Source organism: Aphis gossypii, chromosome 1 (assembly GCF_020184175.1).
Source record: "Aphis gossypii isolate Hap1 chromosome 1, ASM2018417v2, whole genome shotgun sequence".
NCBI lineage: Eukaryota > Metazoa > Arthropoda > Insecta > Hemiptera > Aphididae > Aphis > Aphis gossypii.
Window position 1 is genome coordinate 10015668 of NC_065530.1, and position 14785 is coordinate 10030452.

Consider the following 14785-nt stretch of genomic DNA (forward strand, 5'->3'; position numbering starts at 1 on the left):
ATAAGTTGAACTTTAATTTTATAATGCATGATAATTCAAAATTATAGCCCTAGGACACTGCATGTTATTTGTATTATATAAATCATTATGATTTCTTTTACAGTAATTACTTATTTTTGTTGACAAAATATATTAATATTAAAAACTAATAATGTAAGTTATTGTAAATTTGATGTATACAACACTAAAAATATGTTATTAAACTATAATTTATCTATATTTAACTTGATTATATTTTTTACTTAGTATTATAAACAGATTTTTATAAGGGAATCTATTACGTATGAAATATTTTATTAATTTACATAGGTATATTGTACAATAAGTATACATACTAAATATCATATATTGTATAAACGTTAGGTGTTCAAAATACGCCAAAACATATCTTGAACTTAAATTATTATCATATTCAATTAAATAAATATTCAATAAATAATGTATCAATTATAAATATTATATCGATGTACCTATTAATAAACTAATCCATTATTATTTAGTAGGTAACTAAAACTTTTTTTAATGTAACTAAATAAATTATTATAAATGACAAAAAATTCAATTCAGAGTCAAATATTATTTTCATTTAAACAAAATCTTACTATATGTTTATTTAAAGTGTAATACTTAAGTATTAAATACGTATAACTTCAGAGTAATAAATTCCTGTTAAAAAATATTATCTTAAGATACTCAAAATTATAAGCTTGTGATGGAATTTAAAAATGATTTTTACTTAAATATATGTTATTTTTTTTATAGACAGGCTGTATTTGTCAAGAAGGCTACCTATTTTGTTAGTGTATTTAAAGAATGGTGAGCCTATATGTAATTATTACTAAGAAGCTTGTTTGCAATGTCGGTTGCGAGTTAAGTTCAAAGGTTAACATTGCGTGTGAATTCGACAATGCGAAGAAAACATAACGTAATAGGTATCTAACCGCTAAGGAGCAATCACTCATTTATTCCTAGCGTATGGACATAGATAATGGATTAACATTAATTGCACATTAAATACGATTCGGAATGAATAAAATAAATAGTAAACACAGATTATAATAATGAATTTGACCCTTTATAATCAAGCTTTATTTTGAATACACGGTTATCAAAGAAAAGTTTAAATAGTATTATATAGTTATATGGGTTCATATTATAAATAATATAAAATGTTACCTAATAAAATATTTTAACTTCAACATGAAAATCGTTTCCAAAAAAAAAAAAAAAATTAAGGAAGAATTAAAAAAGTTGTTGTTATCGAATTAAAGCGTAAAAAAATAAATTCATATTAGATTCGTACATACAACGGTTTATAAAAAATATTAAAATACAATACTTGGAAATAGCTTGTTTATTAAATATAGTATAAAATGTATGACAATATAAATTAAAAATTCATCATATAGGGATTAACAGGGACACGAACAAAGTATCAGCTAATGTCGATAACTGTTATATTGTATTAGATTAAAATAAACCCTACCTAGTTTATATTAAATATTGACGTATATTGACACATCGTAATTATATATCATAAATATCTTAGTAATTTACAAAATTACTATTAAAAAAACTCTAAAAAAGATGATAAATATACCTATACAATTTTAAAATGAAACATATATTAGCTTTTATTAGTAGGTTAATCTTCATTTTCAAATTAATTTTGAGTGTGGTTTAGGCACTGATATTCCCTAAAATATTTTCTCGACTCTAAACTTTTTATATTTACATAGGTGAAAAATATATTAGGAAAATTAAAAATTACCAATTTAAAGTATTATATAAAATGGATTTTATCGGTCTAAAAACATCTAAAAATGTGTTATGTGAAACTTTTAGTTTATTTTAAAATTCGAAAAAATCTTAAATTACAAACTTACATCTTTAAAAAATATTTATAAAATCAGAAGCATTGTATCAATTCTTTTACTATTAAATTATTTTTTATCGATATTCATTATCAATTGATAAAACAGTACTTTTTATAAGAAGTTAAAATGCACCACCGTTTTTAAATTATGTTTCATTTCCAACTATATAAATGTATTTATGTGTTGGAGTAAATGTTTTTAAATGTTTTTTTATTTATAACTCATACTTTCCTTTCAAGGCGGAGCAACATTTTACTATAAACACTACGGGGGGATAAAAAGGGAGAGGTTTATATTTAAAGGAGACCCAAGTCTATATGAAATCAATTACAAAGATTTGTTTTCGCTGTAAACATATAAGGTGTGCTGTATAAGATAAATTTTTATTATAGTGTATTAAATTATTAGTACGTTCTTTTTTTAAAGATTCCAAAGTTTTGAATAATTTTCAAAGAAAATATATAACTATAATGATGTTTGTAAAAGAAGGGTTATTTTGTGTAATTCTACTCACATGGATAATTCAAATCCAAGGTCGCCCACAAGGGGAGTCTATGGTTAAAGTTTCAGAAAAACCAGAACCAGTAAGTACCAAATCCATTAGTTTTTTAAATTTTAATTCAATCAATCAATATTTCATGTTTAAAATTATATTAACAAATAATAAAGTAAACATAAATAAATTTTATAATTCATATGAAACGTAGGTTAAAAATATTCATAGAAATTAAAGAAATATTAAGTTATATATTCAAATGTTTTTAATTTCAACATCGAATTTAACAGTCGTAAGACTTATACTTATAATGAGATAATTTTGTATGATTTTTAGAAAAATACCAAAATACACAAATTGCTATTTAAAAATATAAATACTATATATGATATAGAATTTCGTTAAACCCCTATGGAAGGTTGTTTAATTTTAAAAACAATAATAATTTCTTAGATTGAAAAAAAAGTTCAAATGGATCTATGATTAACCACTAAAATAAATAAATATTTTTTTGAATGAGACTGATTGTATGTAATTTTCGTTATATTAATGTAATTTCTAAAATGACCAGAGAATCTGTCTATCAAAGGACAAAAAAAACTAAAAATATCTGAAGTACTGTTTATAAATGCTTAAATTATTCTACTACCAAAAGTGTTAAAAAAAAACACTATTTGTTTTATCTATTTTTATTATTAATAGCTTTGTTTAAATTCTCAGGAGCTTAAATGTAAATAAATTAATTCTCAAAAAATATTAAATAATAAAATTTAAATTTTATAGTATAATTTAAATCTTAAACTGCGGATTTGTTTACTATTATATTTTTAATGATTAGTTTATTGTATTTTACTCAAACTTGAATACATTAAATAAAATAGTATAATAATATAATAACCGATGTATTATTTATTTTTTATCATATGATATTTGTTTATGTCTCCTAATCTCTTACTAATACACTTATGTTTTGTTTTAGATGTGGAAAACATTATTTATAAATTGTAGATTTAGTTATATTTTATAATAGGCAAGGCGTTTATTTTTAATAATAATATTTATAATTATGTATTATGTATAAAAGTTCAAATTGGGAAATTGTAGTTTCTAATTAATCATTATTATATGAGGACCTATAAATAAAATAGTATATATTCGTTGTCTGTCGTTGATGAGTTTAAAAATGTTTTGATGAGTAAATTAAAATGCCCCGCAACATATTATTTGTACTAGCTGAATTGTTAATATTTTAATAAAGAGCTAAGACTTTATACCTATAATATACTTCATAAAAAAGAAAAATATTTATATTTAAATGTTATTATTTTTATTTTGATGAATATAAAATAAATATCGTTACCTACACTCATAACACGTTAATACTCGGAATCCTAATTATACATAGGTACTAGTTGTATATTATATATTATAATGCACGTTAGTTTATCTTACGATTTACACGTATCTCTAATCCTTATTTTATTTATATATAAATCTAAATGCTCGTTTCTGTTCCATAATAAATTAAATATTTTTTATTGTTTATTGTGCAATTGATCGATCGAAATTACTTATTAAACATAATTATTAATTAGTATTACTATATAAAATATCTAACTTAAGTTTTCATATACTGTTGGATTGATAAATACAACCCAAATTTATCTAACACAAAAATTTGGAGATAATAGAATTTGTTATAGATAAATTGTATTATAAATAAAATAGTCTACATGGTTTTGATTTAGGTACTTTGAAAAGGGGGAAAAATTCTAACGCTCTTCAATTTCATCATGATAAGAATCGCGTTGGCGACAAACTTAAAAAGATAAGACAGTAAAAAGGTTTACTTAATATTATTTTAAGTATCGGATATCGGAATCACAAAAACGTATTTATTACTTTGATGTATAAAATATAAAAGAGAATTTTACAATATTACAATAATAACCTTTTATAGTGACCTAATATTTTAAAGTCCCATTTTTTTTATATTTACAAATATTTAATTGAATTAATTATTTTAAGTACGAATACGAATACAAAGTGGAAGATAAGCCAAGTGGAAATTACTATGGTCAAAACGAAGTTGGCAAAGATACAGGTCGCATAGAAGGATCGTACTTTGTATATCTTCCGGATGGTAGACTCATGACAGTCACATACTATGTTGATGGAGAAAGTGGTTTTGTACCAAAAATCACCTTCCAAGATAATGCTAGCCCATTTGGTAATAGTGAATCAAATTCTATTCAGAGAAGATAGAACAATTTAATAAGTAATTTGTATTTTCATGTTTAAATATTTTCCATAACAAACAAATTTAAAAATTAATGCAAAAACCTAGACACAATACTATACATTTTATTCTATTATACGTAAATATTTATAACGTTATTAAAAAAATATATAGTATTGTTATTTGTTTGTATTTAACAAACTACAAAATTTATCTTAAAATGATTACTGACACCTCATTATTGTACACGATAAAAATTGAATCCATTATATTGTTAATTGTTATATACAATACATAGTATATACACATAATTTTACTTGTATAAAAATATGTATTGTGTATTTACATATGGATGTACGTTTATATAGGCCGATATATGCGCTGTTGAATATTTTTTAATTAATATAAGTATAGGTATACTTTGCTGTTTAAAATTTATAATTTTTATTTTTATTATTACCTAATTGTAAAGCATATCATTTTTTTAAACTGTATAAAATAAAATTAATAAATGCTTATTATAACTGTAATACGTAATATAATTATGTTTGGTTATTTTATTATTTTTATACGTACGACCAAAATTGCAAATAATCATATTTATGTATACGACTACTCCTTAAATCCATTTTATATCTTTAAAATGTTATTAAATATATTTTAATGTCAGACTCTCTTGAAAAGATGCATAAAAGTTACAAATTAAATTTAGAAGTAATATCAAAGTGTAAACAATAAGTTTAAAAATGTAAATTTAATAAAAGTACAAATAGAAAAAAGAAAAGAGAATCTCAGAACTAAATTAGAGTTTAATGCATTTTATATTGTGTACTTCTATATGGTTTACTAGATTTAGAAAATTGTTTGAATTGATTTATTGTTTTTATGAGGGTTGTATGGTTAGATACGAATAATATCTGATGGTTTGTATAGCGTCGTAAGTAAAAAATACAATAGGAGATTAAGAAAAGGGGATCAGGTGCACCTATGGAATCAATAAAAACTAAGAAAGGAAAAATGTAGTTGAGATCGGTGTTAAGGTGCCAGGAAGAAAAAGTGAGAATTTTAAAGACATTACGGTTAAAGGAATAGTTGTGAGGAGTGCGGTCTATTCTAAGAATGAAGGAAGCGTAGGACAACCAAGCTTTGTTTTGGACACACTCTTATCTTAACTAATGTTTTATGAGGTATGATTATCATTTACCAAGCTATATCCATACATATTACTCTAAAATGAATAGAACTAAGATAAAATAAAAGGTGCAAAAACAGCTGTAGCAGAGATAAAAGTTTTAAAAAATAAAATAATTATAAATTTATAGTAATTATATACATGTGTGTAATATATTGTGTAAAAGGTAATTATTTTGTATCAACACAACTACACAGATTATTAGGAAAAATTACATTTTTTGATCGTAATATTTTTTAAAGTTTGTGTACTTTTCTGAATAATATTAGGTAAAGATGTTTGATTTCATACTTAAAAACAGAATATTTTTCTGAGTATTTTGGTTATCAATACATAAAAATGGACAAGTAAAATATTAGTTGTACAATTTTAAATACTTTGTGTAATTATATCAAATTAGGTTTAAAAATATTTAAAAACAAGTTTTTTTGATATAATGAAGATATAAACGCAAAATATGGACCACATTGAAAGTGAACAGTGCCTATACTAGCTATATGAATCAAATAAAATCTCGTATAGCTTTAAATATTTTTATGTAGTTAGACGGTGATATATTTGTTAGATCAATTAGTTAAATTAAATGTTTTCAATGCCCATTCCCAATCATTATTATCCTTATATTACTTTCAAAAAATAAATTCTCAAGTTTAAAAATTAAATTACTAATATACAAATCTCTTCTGAAACCCATATGGGACGCACGCAGTAAAATTATGAGAATCGACGTAAAAAACAAATTCAAATAAAATTCGGGTATACTAAAAGGTTAGGTTATTCTATACATAAAAATTGATCCCTGTCATCGCATCACGTGTGACGGGTGGACCGATTTCGCTAATTATTTTTTGTTGTGTTCGTAATTGCCAGGAGAAGGTTCTTGTGTAATACAATTTTAGAAAATCCGCCGAAAAAGTACTGAATCTGGATGTAAGAAAACAATAATGACAACACTATCTAGCAGGAAAATAAACTATATTTTTGTTTATTGTAAGGTTATGATTAAATATAATAGTTGTAGGCTTGTTGTTATATTTTGTCGAAAACCATAACAACAAAAATAAGAATTAGCGAAATCGGTCCTAAACAAAAATGTTCACTGTAAATCTCAAAATCACAGCAATAGATTAACTAAGTTATACCAAGTTATATTGTTTTACCAACTATATAAAAACCACGAGATGGTACATTATTGTATCTTATCCACCCTAGTAAAAAATTAATTGATAAAACTTTGAAACTTGAAGGTTAGAAATTATAAATTTACGTATACATCTAGCGGGATCCACCACAGGTGGATTGTCTACCTGATAATATACTGATCACATAATCATAATAGTCTCATGGGCAACGCCAAGCGGAATGACTATAATACAACCTGACTAACTCACTGACTTATAAACGTAGAGCCTGAATAATGATAGATCGAGGCTTGCAATTTACACGGCACATTCGTACCACAAATTTAGTGTGCAATAAAAAAGCGTTTTACAAAATTGGCATTTTAAAGTGGTGCTTGCACAGGTTTTTTGAGAATCAAAATGATCAATGACAATGTCTAAGTTTTGAACACTGTTTAACCGTGTATTAAATAACAAATTAATAAAAATTCTAATCATATTATATAATTGGTATTTTTAAGTGAACGAGGTCAGCTAGTATATATGTATATAAATAACGGTGTGAAAAATGTATAGTAATTCATAAATTGAGAACGGTTGGGCCGATTTAGCTCAATTTTTTTCAGTTGTTCATTATTACCGAGAAAAGGTTTTTACTTTTTACGAAAGAAAATTTTGAAAAACTCCAAATTTTGTAGGTGCTACAACAGGGATTTTGAGATTTACGATGGAAATTGTCGTTTATAAATAGTTGCTATTGGTTTTTAATAATAGCTAGTTGTAATAATAAAGTGATGAATATGTTAACACATAAGTCAAGTTGTTATACCAACTATATAAAACCACGAAATGGCACATTATTGTATTTAATCCATCGTAGTAAAAAAAAAAAAAATTAATATAACTTTGAAACTTAGGGGTTAGAAATTATAAGCTTACGTACATATCTCAAGGGGATAATATACTGCTCGCATAATCATAAGCTTCTCACAGGCAACGCCAAGCGGAATGGCTATAATATAACCTAACTAACTCACTAACTGATAAATAATAATAACTGAAAATGTTAAATAGGTATTAAAAAAGAAAAAAAGAAAATAAATTATTTTGCAAAATAATGATTTATCATTGAATTCAAAGTTCGAGGTGCATTCAAACATATTATAAGTAAAGTGACTTCACCGATTTTTATTCTTAAATTATACGCTTTTAAACCTACATTCATCAATTAAATTAAAATCTGTAAGTTATAAATCTAATTATGTTAAATGTTAAGTTTTTTCAATAATATCAATCTATACAGTGCAGTATTAAAAATTGATTAGGTACTTATAATTTATAAATTATTGTATCATACCTTCATTGATATTTTCGTCATAATGATAGCAGTAGCAGAACTATCTAATTGAGGTCTTCCAGCTCTCCCAACCATTTGTAATACCTGACATTCGTTGTATTCTTTATAGCAATTAAATGAATAATATTCAGTAGATTTAATTATAACTAAATAAGCTGGTAAATTAACTGCCATTGCTAAGGTAAAGAATCATAAAAATATATTAATTGATAGTTTTTCTAATATTATTCTTTAGTAAGCTTATGAAATCAATACCTAAAGTACTAGTAGCAATAAGTATGTTTAGGCATCCAATACGAAACAATCTTTCAACGACACTTCTTTCTTGAATAGACATGCCAGAGTGGTGACAACCAATGCCAAATTTGAACATTTCTATAAAATATATATTATAATCAAAATAAACAATGTTTTGTAAATAGGTACTTTTTAATGTTCATTATTATTTAGTAGTGTAAACAATTTTACTTAAACTGTTTTGATCTATTCTAAGGGTTGAAATTTTAATAAACATTAAGTGATATTAATCATAATTATAATAATTAGGGCTGGGATTTTGCAAAATTGCAAATACATCTTTTTTCTAGTGTTTCAAAACGTTGCTCCGTAAGTATAAAATGTGTTTTGAGTGATGCTTATTAATTTAAAATAATTTTTATTTTGCATTTTTTTGTCAAACTTAACCTTAAATGCATTTTAAGAGCATTTTTGAAGATTTTAAGGCATTTTCTTAGGTTTTAGAGCATTTTTCACAATTTTTTCATAAAATGAACGAAAATTGTTGCGAATAACAAGATATTTTCGACTAACTCCCAACGCGCGACTGCGCGACGGTACGATTTATAAATTATACAACACGAAAATCGATTATCGTTAATAATCAATATACATTTTATCATAGCTAGGACTTTCCGCTTAAATTATCACGGTTATATACCTATTGGCTAATATTAGCAAAAATAAGTTAAAATATTAAAATTTTTTTTTTCAATTATTATTTTATAATGAATGATTAAGAAAACAGAAATACAAAAAAACAAAACAAGTAACAATAATGTACAATAACAAAAAGTTAATTATACAATTTTTTTAAAAATTTTTATTAAGCTATAATTAATATAAATACATTTTTATATTGCATTTTTTGAGCTTTTTAGGGCATTAAAATCCTAGCCCTAATAATAATAATAATCATTATTTAAAATACATATTTGTATAGTTTATTATTTTTTTGTAGAATGTAAAAACATTAGATATAATCCAATTGCCCAATACATAAAATACTAAAATGTTAAAATAAACATTAAATAAGGATAAAAAAGAGGATACATTTTATGAATTTAAGTTATTTTTTTATTCTAAAACAGATGTTTAAGAAATAATGCAAATGCCTATTTTATAAAGTAAATTTTTAATACCTTTAATTTTGTTGTTATTAATTTCTTTTGACAATTCATTGATATAACTTTGTTTGTCAACAGATAATGAAATTGTAACTTCTTTCACTAATATACTACAAGTAAATTCTACACTTTTCCTTGTAGAACAAAATATCTATAATTTGTTTATAAAGTTAGAATGAACATAATAAAATCAAGTTTTTGTTAGATTTATAAAGTTTTCCTTACTAAGGTTGGTCGCCCATTTGAATACTGTCTTATTAAAGGTTTAAGTTTATAAGTAAGGCCAAAGTCAAATTTGAAATTATTCGTCTTGCAGTTATAACCTAACACAATTTTTTGTAATTTCACGGGTCTTTCGTCTTCAGTACTTCTGTAAAATATTGTATATTAAATAATCAATACAATAATATTAAAAATATACAATATTTAATATTATACAGAACAGCAAAAATTATATTAAAAATAATTCGCTTGTAAAATCATTTTTATAAAATGTAATTGTGTCACTTAAACTTTAAATTTTAAAGTATATACTGTAAGTAATGGGCAGGACAATTTTGATCGTTAGTTAACCATTTTGCAATATCTTCAATATTTGTTATTGTAGCAGATACAGCAACAAAACGTAATGTAAAATCATTTACTTTTGACTATAAAAAACAAAATAAAAAACACAATTTTGATAACTTTTATACATGTATCTTATAATATATATTGTTTCAATTTATTTACAATTTTTGGAATAATTTTCATCCGACTGACAACAGTTTCTAATATAGCGCCACGAATTCCATCATTTATTAAATGGACCTTTAAAATATATGAAGTCTAATAACTAATTTAAAATGTATTATTATAGTTCAATAATAACCTACTTCGTCGATCAAAAAAAGTTTGACCGTGTATATTTGATATTTAAATTCTTTATATTTTTTAGTCAACGAATCCCATTTTTCCGGAGTAGTTATTATTAATTGATAACTAGAAATTAATGATACATAATCGGTAACTTCATTATCACCAGTTATTTCAATACATTTAAGTCCATGAATTGTAAATTTATTTTTCCAATCTTCATAGCGTTCGGAACACAATGCTTTTATTGGAGCCACTGACAAAAAATAAACAACTCATCATTTACAGGTATTTTATATTTGAATACCTTCCTAGCTAGTTATATTTTTATCACATAACCACATAAATATATAAAATATGTATTGATTTTAAATTTTATGATAAAATGAAAAACATATAATTTACCAATTTACCGTAAATTATTTTGAAATTTTGTAAATTATTAGATAACTTCCCAATTGTCTCTAAAAAATGTATTATAGCTAATTCAAAAATAACTGTTTTTCCGGATCCAGTAGGCGAAGACACAACGACTGATTTATCTTAAATATAAATAAAAATAAAATTAATATTATTAATATTATGTATCATATATTATTTTCAATTTTGTATTAATTATTAAACACGATATACTTTTATATACATAAGTATATAATTAATACTTAATAGTATGTAATTTTAAGTAAGTATTTTAAAGTTTTCAACCAAATTTCTCAAACTACATTTCTTTACACACCAAACATAATAAACAAACTAACATAGGTACTAGGTACGTATTTATCAATTAGGTAGGTACTTAAAGATTTTAATCTATCATAAAAGTATATTTCATATTTTAACAAATTTTAGTTAACGTTAATAAAATTAATAACAGTTTTTGTTTACAAAAATTAAAGATATACACTAATAATATATAATATAATAATATTTGGCTTCTATATCAAACTACCTGACTACATCAAAAGTAAACGTATAATTGGTACTTGTGACATATTTATGGGAATGTAAATACAGTTATTTTAAATAATAATATATCTATGATTACGGATTGAAAACAGTTTTGAAGACTTTTCATTGGATTTTATATTTATATTATATTATTTAAGTATTACTAGGACTCGGATTTATATGAAAATAAATATTTTCTCTGTCATGATAAAATTAATTTCAGAAAGTGATTAATTAGTTTCACACGATTTTTGAAAAATTGAGCTATATTTTTTTTTATAAATAAATGTTTTTATACATTTCAAAATTATTCCATTTTTCTCAAATATTAAACAATTTTAACAATTTGACACATTGAGACTCGGGTTAAGTGTATTTTTGATGTACACAGAGTATTTCCTTTAAGATTACAAAGTAATTGTAAACATTTCTCATAAGTAAATCAATTATTTACGACTTGTGTAATATACTAATATATTATCGTTAGGTCGACAATGTCGATTGTACGTAGCTAAAACATACTGGCTATAATATTATACTGATTCTGCACTGACAAGCAATCGTGGTACCTAAAATTGCGAGGGTACAACGAAGGAACAATCACTATTTTTAGTCTATATATGTAAGATGAATGTATGATAAATATTAAGAATACAATTACATAATAAAATGTATTAAGGTAAAAATTGTATAGGGTAAAAATATATATTTTTAATACATAAAATATTTACAAATAATTAGTTTAAAATAGTAGTGAACATGTTGATAGCATAATTTTATATTGAAACGTTAAAATTATTTTTTCACTTGTAATTAAAAATGTTCAGTTCAAATTCTTAAAAAATATTATAATCAGGGACGTATTTAAGGAGAGGTTGCCCCTCCATTCACTGTGTTTTATGCTTTTTTTATTATCGAAGGTATTAGCCTCTTTAGGCTCTCCGTACGTCCCATGTACACTTATTTGAACTCTTTGTCTGTGCCCTCCCATCCAAAATATATTTCTGAATACACTCCTAATCATAATTCAATCTATATACGTGTTATAATAATCAGTTTTTAAAATACTATTTTATACTATATTTTTGGATAAAATATTTTCGGATACAATAATATATCCCCCCTATTATATAATAGTACACGTATGGTAGGTACCTACCAGTATTGAAAATAGCGTTGATTGCTTTTGTCTGTATTTTATTGAAATATGTATAATTTGAAAATATATGTCTATATTTTTCTGCTGAAATATTAAATCAAAAATAATAGTTTATAGTTGTATTTATAATACAATTTAAATGATTATTAAATTTACATTATTGAATTCTTCTTCATAAAAAAAAAAAATGTTTTAACAAACATATTTCCTCACGCTATTAAGTAACTTTTTTAAATATTTATCATTTATGATGAAATCAACTTAATATCCGATTGTCATCCCTCAAATTTATTATAAATTATTGTTTGAGCTAAGTATAGATACATTTCTAAATTAATATTGTTGGTAACTCACGCAATTTATTTACTGAATATAACTGGTTATTACTGGAAGTTGATGAGTTCATATCTTCATTTACATTACCTTTAAAATTTAAAATATTTAAATTTAAATATCGTAATCGCATTTATTAATTTAATATTATATTATTATTATAATATAAATATATTGTACAACTTTAAGTTATACAATACAAATATGTGATCTTCGCATTATAAATTAGGTAGGTACTCATTAGTCATTACTCATTAGGCATAATATTGTGTGGTGTACTGCTGTAACTATTGGATTAAATCCTAATTCTTAAGTACCTAATAAATATCTTAACAAGTTAAAACTGACAGGTTCACTCAAATATTTGTAAAATAATAAAATAACATTTAATTCATGATTATATACATGTACCTAGTAATCTAGTATGTTAAACAACAAAAGTAGCCCGAAATATTTCAATAGCATGACTGGATTTCATTCAGATCTTTTAACTTAATAAGAAGCTTAATAGCAGTGCACTTATTTTTGAAAAATTGTATTATTTTTTATCGGAGTGAATGAATATACTTTAAACCAGAAATTAAATTAAATTAATTTTCATTTTTTCGAGTTTCTTGTTTCCAAGAAGAACAGTGACCAAAATTAAAGAATCAAATCAGTTAGGTTGTGTGAGCAATTCCCCTAATAAATAACCCCAGACAATTAACAAAAACAAAAAGGGAATTAGCTCTACTGTCGAGTGGATCTCGTGATGACAGAGTTAATAGTTATACATATATTACATATATTTGGTGCTTTTGACCCCCAAAAGTACCAACTAGAATATTAGGTGCGATTTTCTACCAGAAAACGTCCCTTAAGTTGAAAATTGAAGGATTACTGTTTCAAAATGTGATGACAGACACAGGGAAAAACACATAATAATAAATCAATATTTTTAAACATATACGTATATATACTTACAATAAATTAATAATATCAGTTAGTGTTGAATCTAGGTATACTTATGAGGGGGGGGGGCAAATGCGCCTGATATAACTAGTGCATATGGGGTTTTTTTTAGCGATACCAGAGTAGGTTTAGTAAGCTAGTTGCTTGTAGTAACAGGCTGTGTAATGTGTATAACATAAATGTATACCTAATAAAATATTCTTAACTAACAATTTATTATATAGTTAAACGACTTAAACAAGCTAACATCTTATATTACCACAGGGCACAGGTTACCTACCTATATAAAATGTAATATTATGTATTACTACTTTCAGGTTATAAAAATAACCTAAACCCAAAAAGGTTATAATAATTGTTTTATATATTTTAATGTTTACCATAAAATTTTGAATGATATGTGCTTGTATCAAATGTTGAAAAATTAATTCCATCGTTGTTCATATTATTAGAGTTCATGTTTGAATAAAGTTATACAAAACTTAGATATTTAATGTAATAAATAGTTTCTTAATTTTTATATATTAAAATAAAATAGTATTTAATATGCCCAATATTGTAATGAATAATATATCAGAAATTCAGAGTCGGATTCAGATTATTCAGATCAGGAGAACTAAGAACAAATGCCATAATTCATAAATATATTGATGAACTCTATCTATTGGCGGTAAATATAAAAGTGAGGTTAGTTTCATGGTAAGTACCCAAGTATTAAAAACAATTAAGAATTAGAAAATTTGAATTAGGATTAGACTATGATTAAAATATTTATTTAAACTATAAATAATACTTTATAATAATGTAAATAGTTAAAAATTTAAACATGTAAAATTTATTATTGCACTTGAATT

General features: G+C 23.9%; 2 protein-coding genes across 2 annotated transcripts in view; one reads left to right on the forward strand and one right to left on the reverse strand.

Annotated features, from left to right (window-relative positions):
- The window catches only part of LOC114125657 (probable ATP-dependent DNA helicase HFM1), a 28471-nt gene extending 13712 nt beyond the window's left edge, over positions 1-14759 (reverse strand). The window contains 11 exon segments of the mRNA XM_050198547.1: positions 8283-8458; positions 8538-8657; positions 9701-9836; positions 9911-10055; positions 10220-10335; positions 10418-10495; positions 10561-10796; positions 10954-11082; positions 12648-12731; positions 13002-13070; positions 14312-14759. Of these exon segments, the coding sequence (XP_050054504.1) occupies positions 8283-8458; positions 8538-8657; positions 9701-9836; positions 9911-10055; positions 10220-10335; positions 10418-10495; positions 10561-10796; positions 10954-11082; positions 12648-12731; positions 13002-13070; positions 14312-14390 (1368 nt within the window). The 5' untranslated portion in view covers positions 14391-14759.
- LOC114125650 (pro-resilin-like) lies at positions 2193-5211 on the forward strand. The gene is made up of 2 exons (XM_027989396.2): positions 2193-2461; positions 4402-5211. The coding sequence occupies exons 1-2, from the start codon at positions 2348-2350 to the stop codon at positions 4636-4638; spliced, it is 351 nt and encodes a 116-aa protein (XP_027845197.2). The 5' UTR covers positions 2193-2347; the 3' UTR covers positions 4639-5211.
- Positions 14760-14785: the final 26 nt, after the last annotated feature.

Bases quoted from the DNA above. Each gene is read 5' to 3' on its own strand.
- LOC114125650 (XM_027989396.2), top strand. From the start codon at position 2,348: ATGATGTTTGTAAAAGAAGGGTTATTTTGTGTAATTCTACTCACATGG. The intron at 2,462-4,401 runs GTAAGTACCAAA...AATTATTTTAAG, and splicing joins TTTCAGAAAAACCAGAACCA to TACGAATACGAATACAAAGT.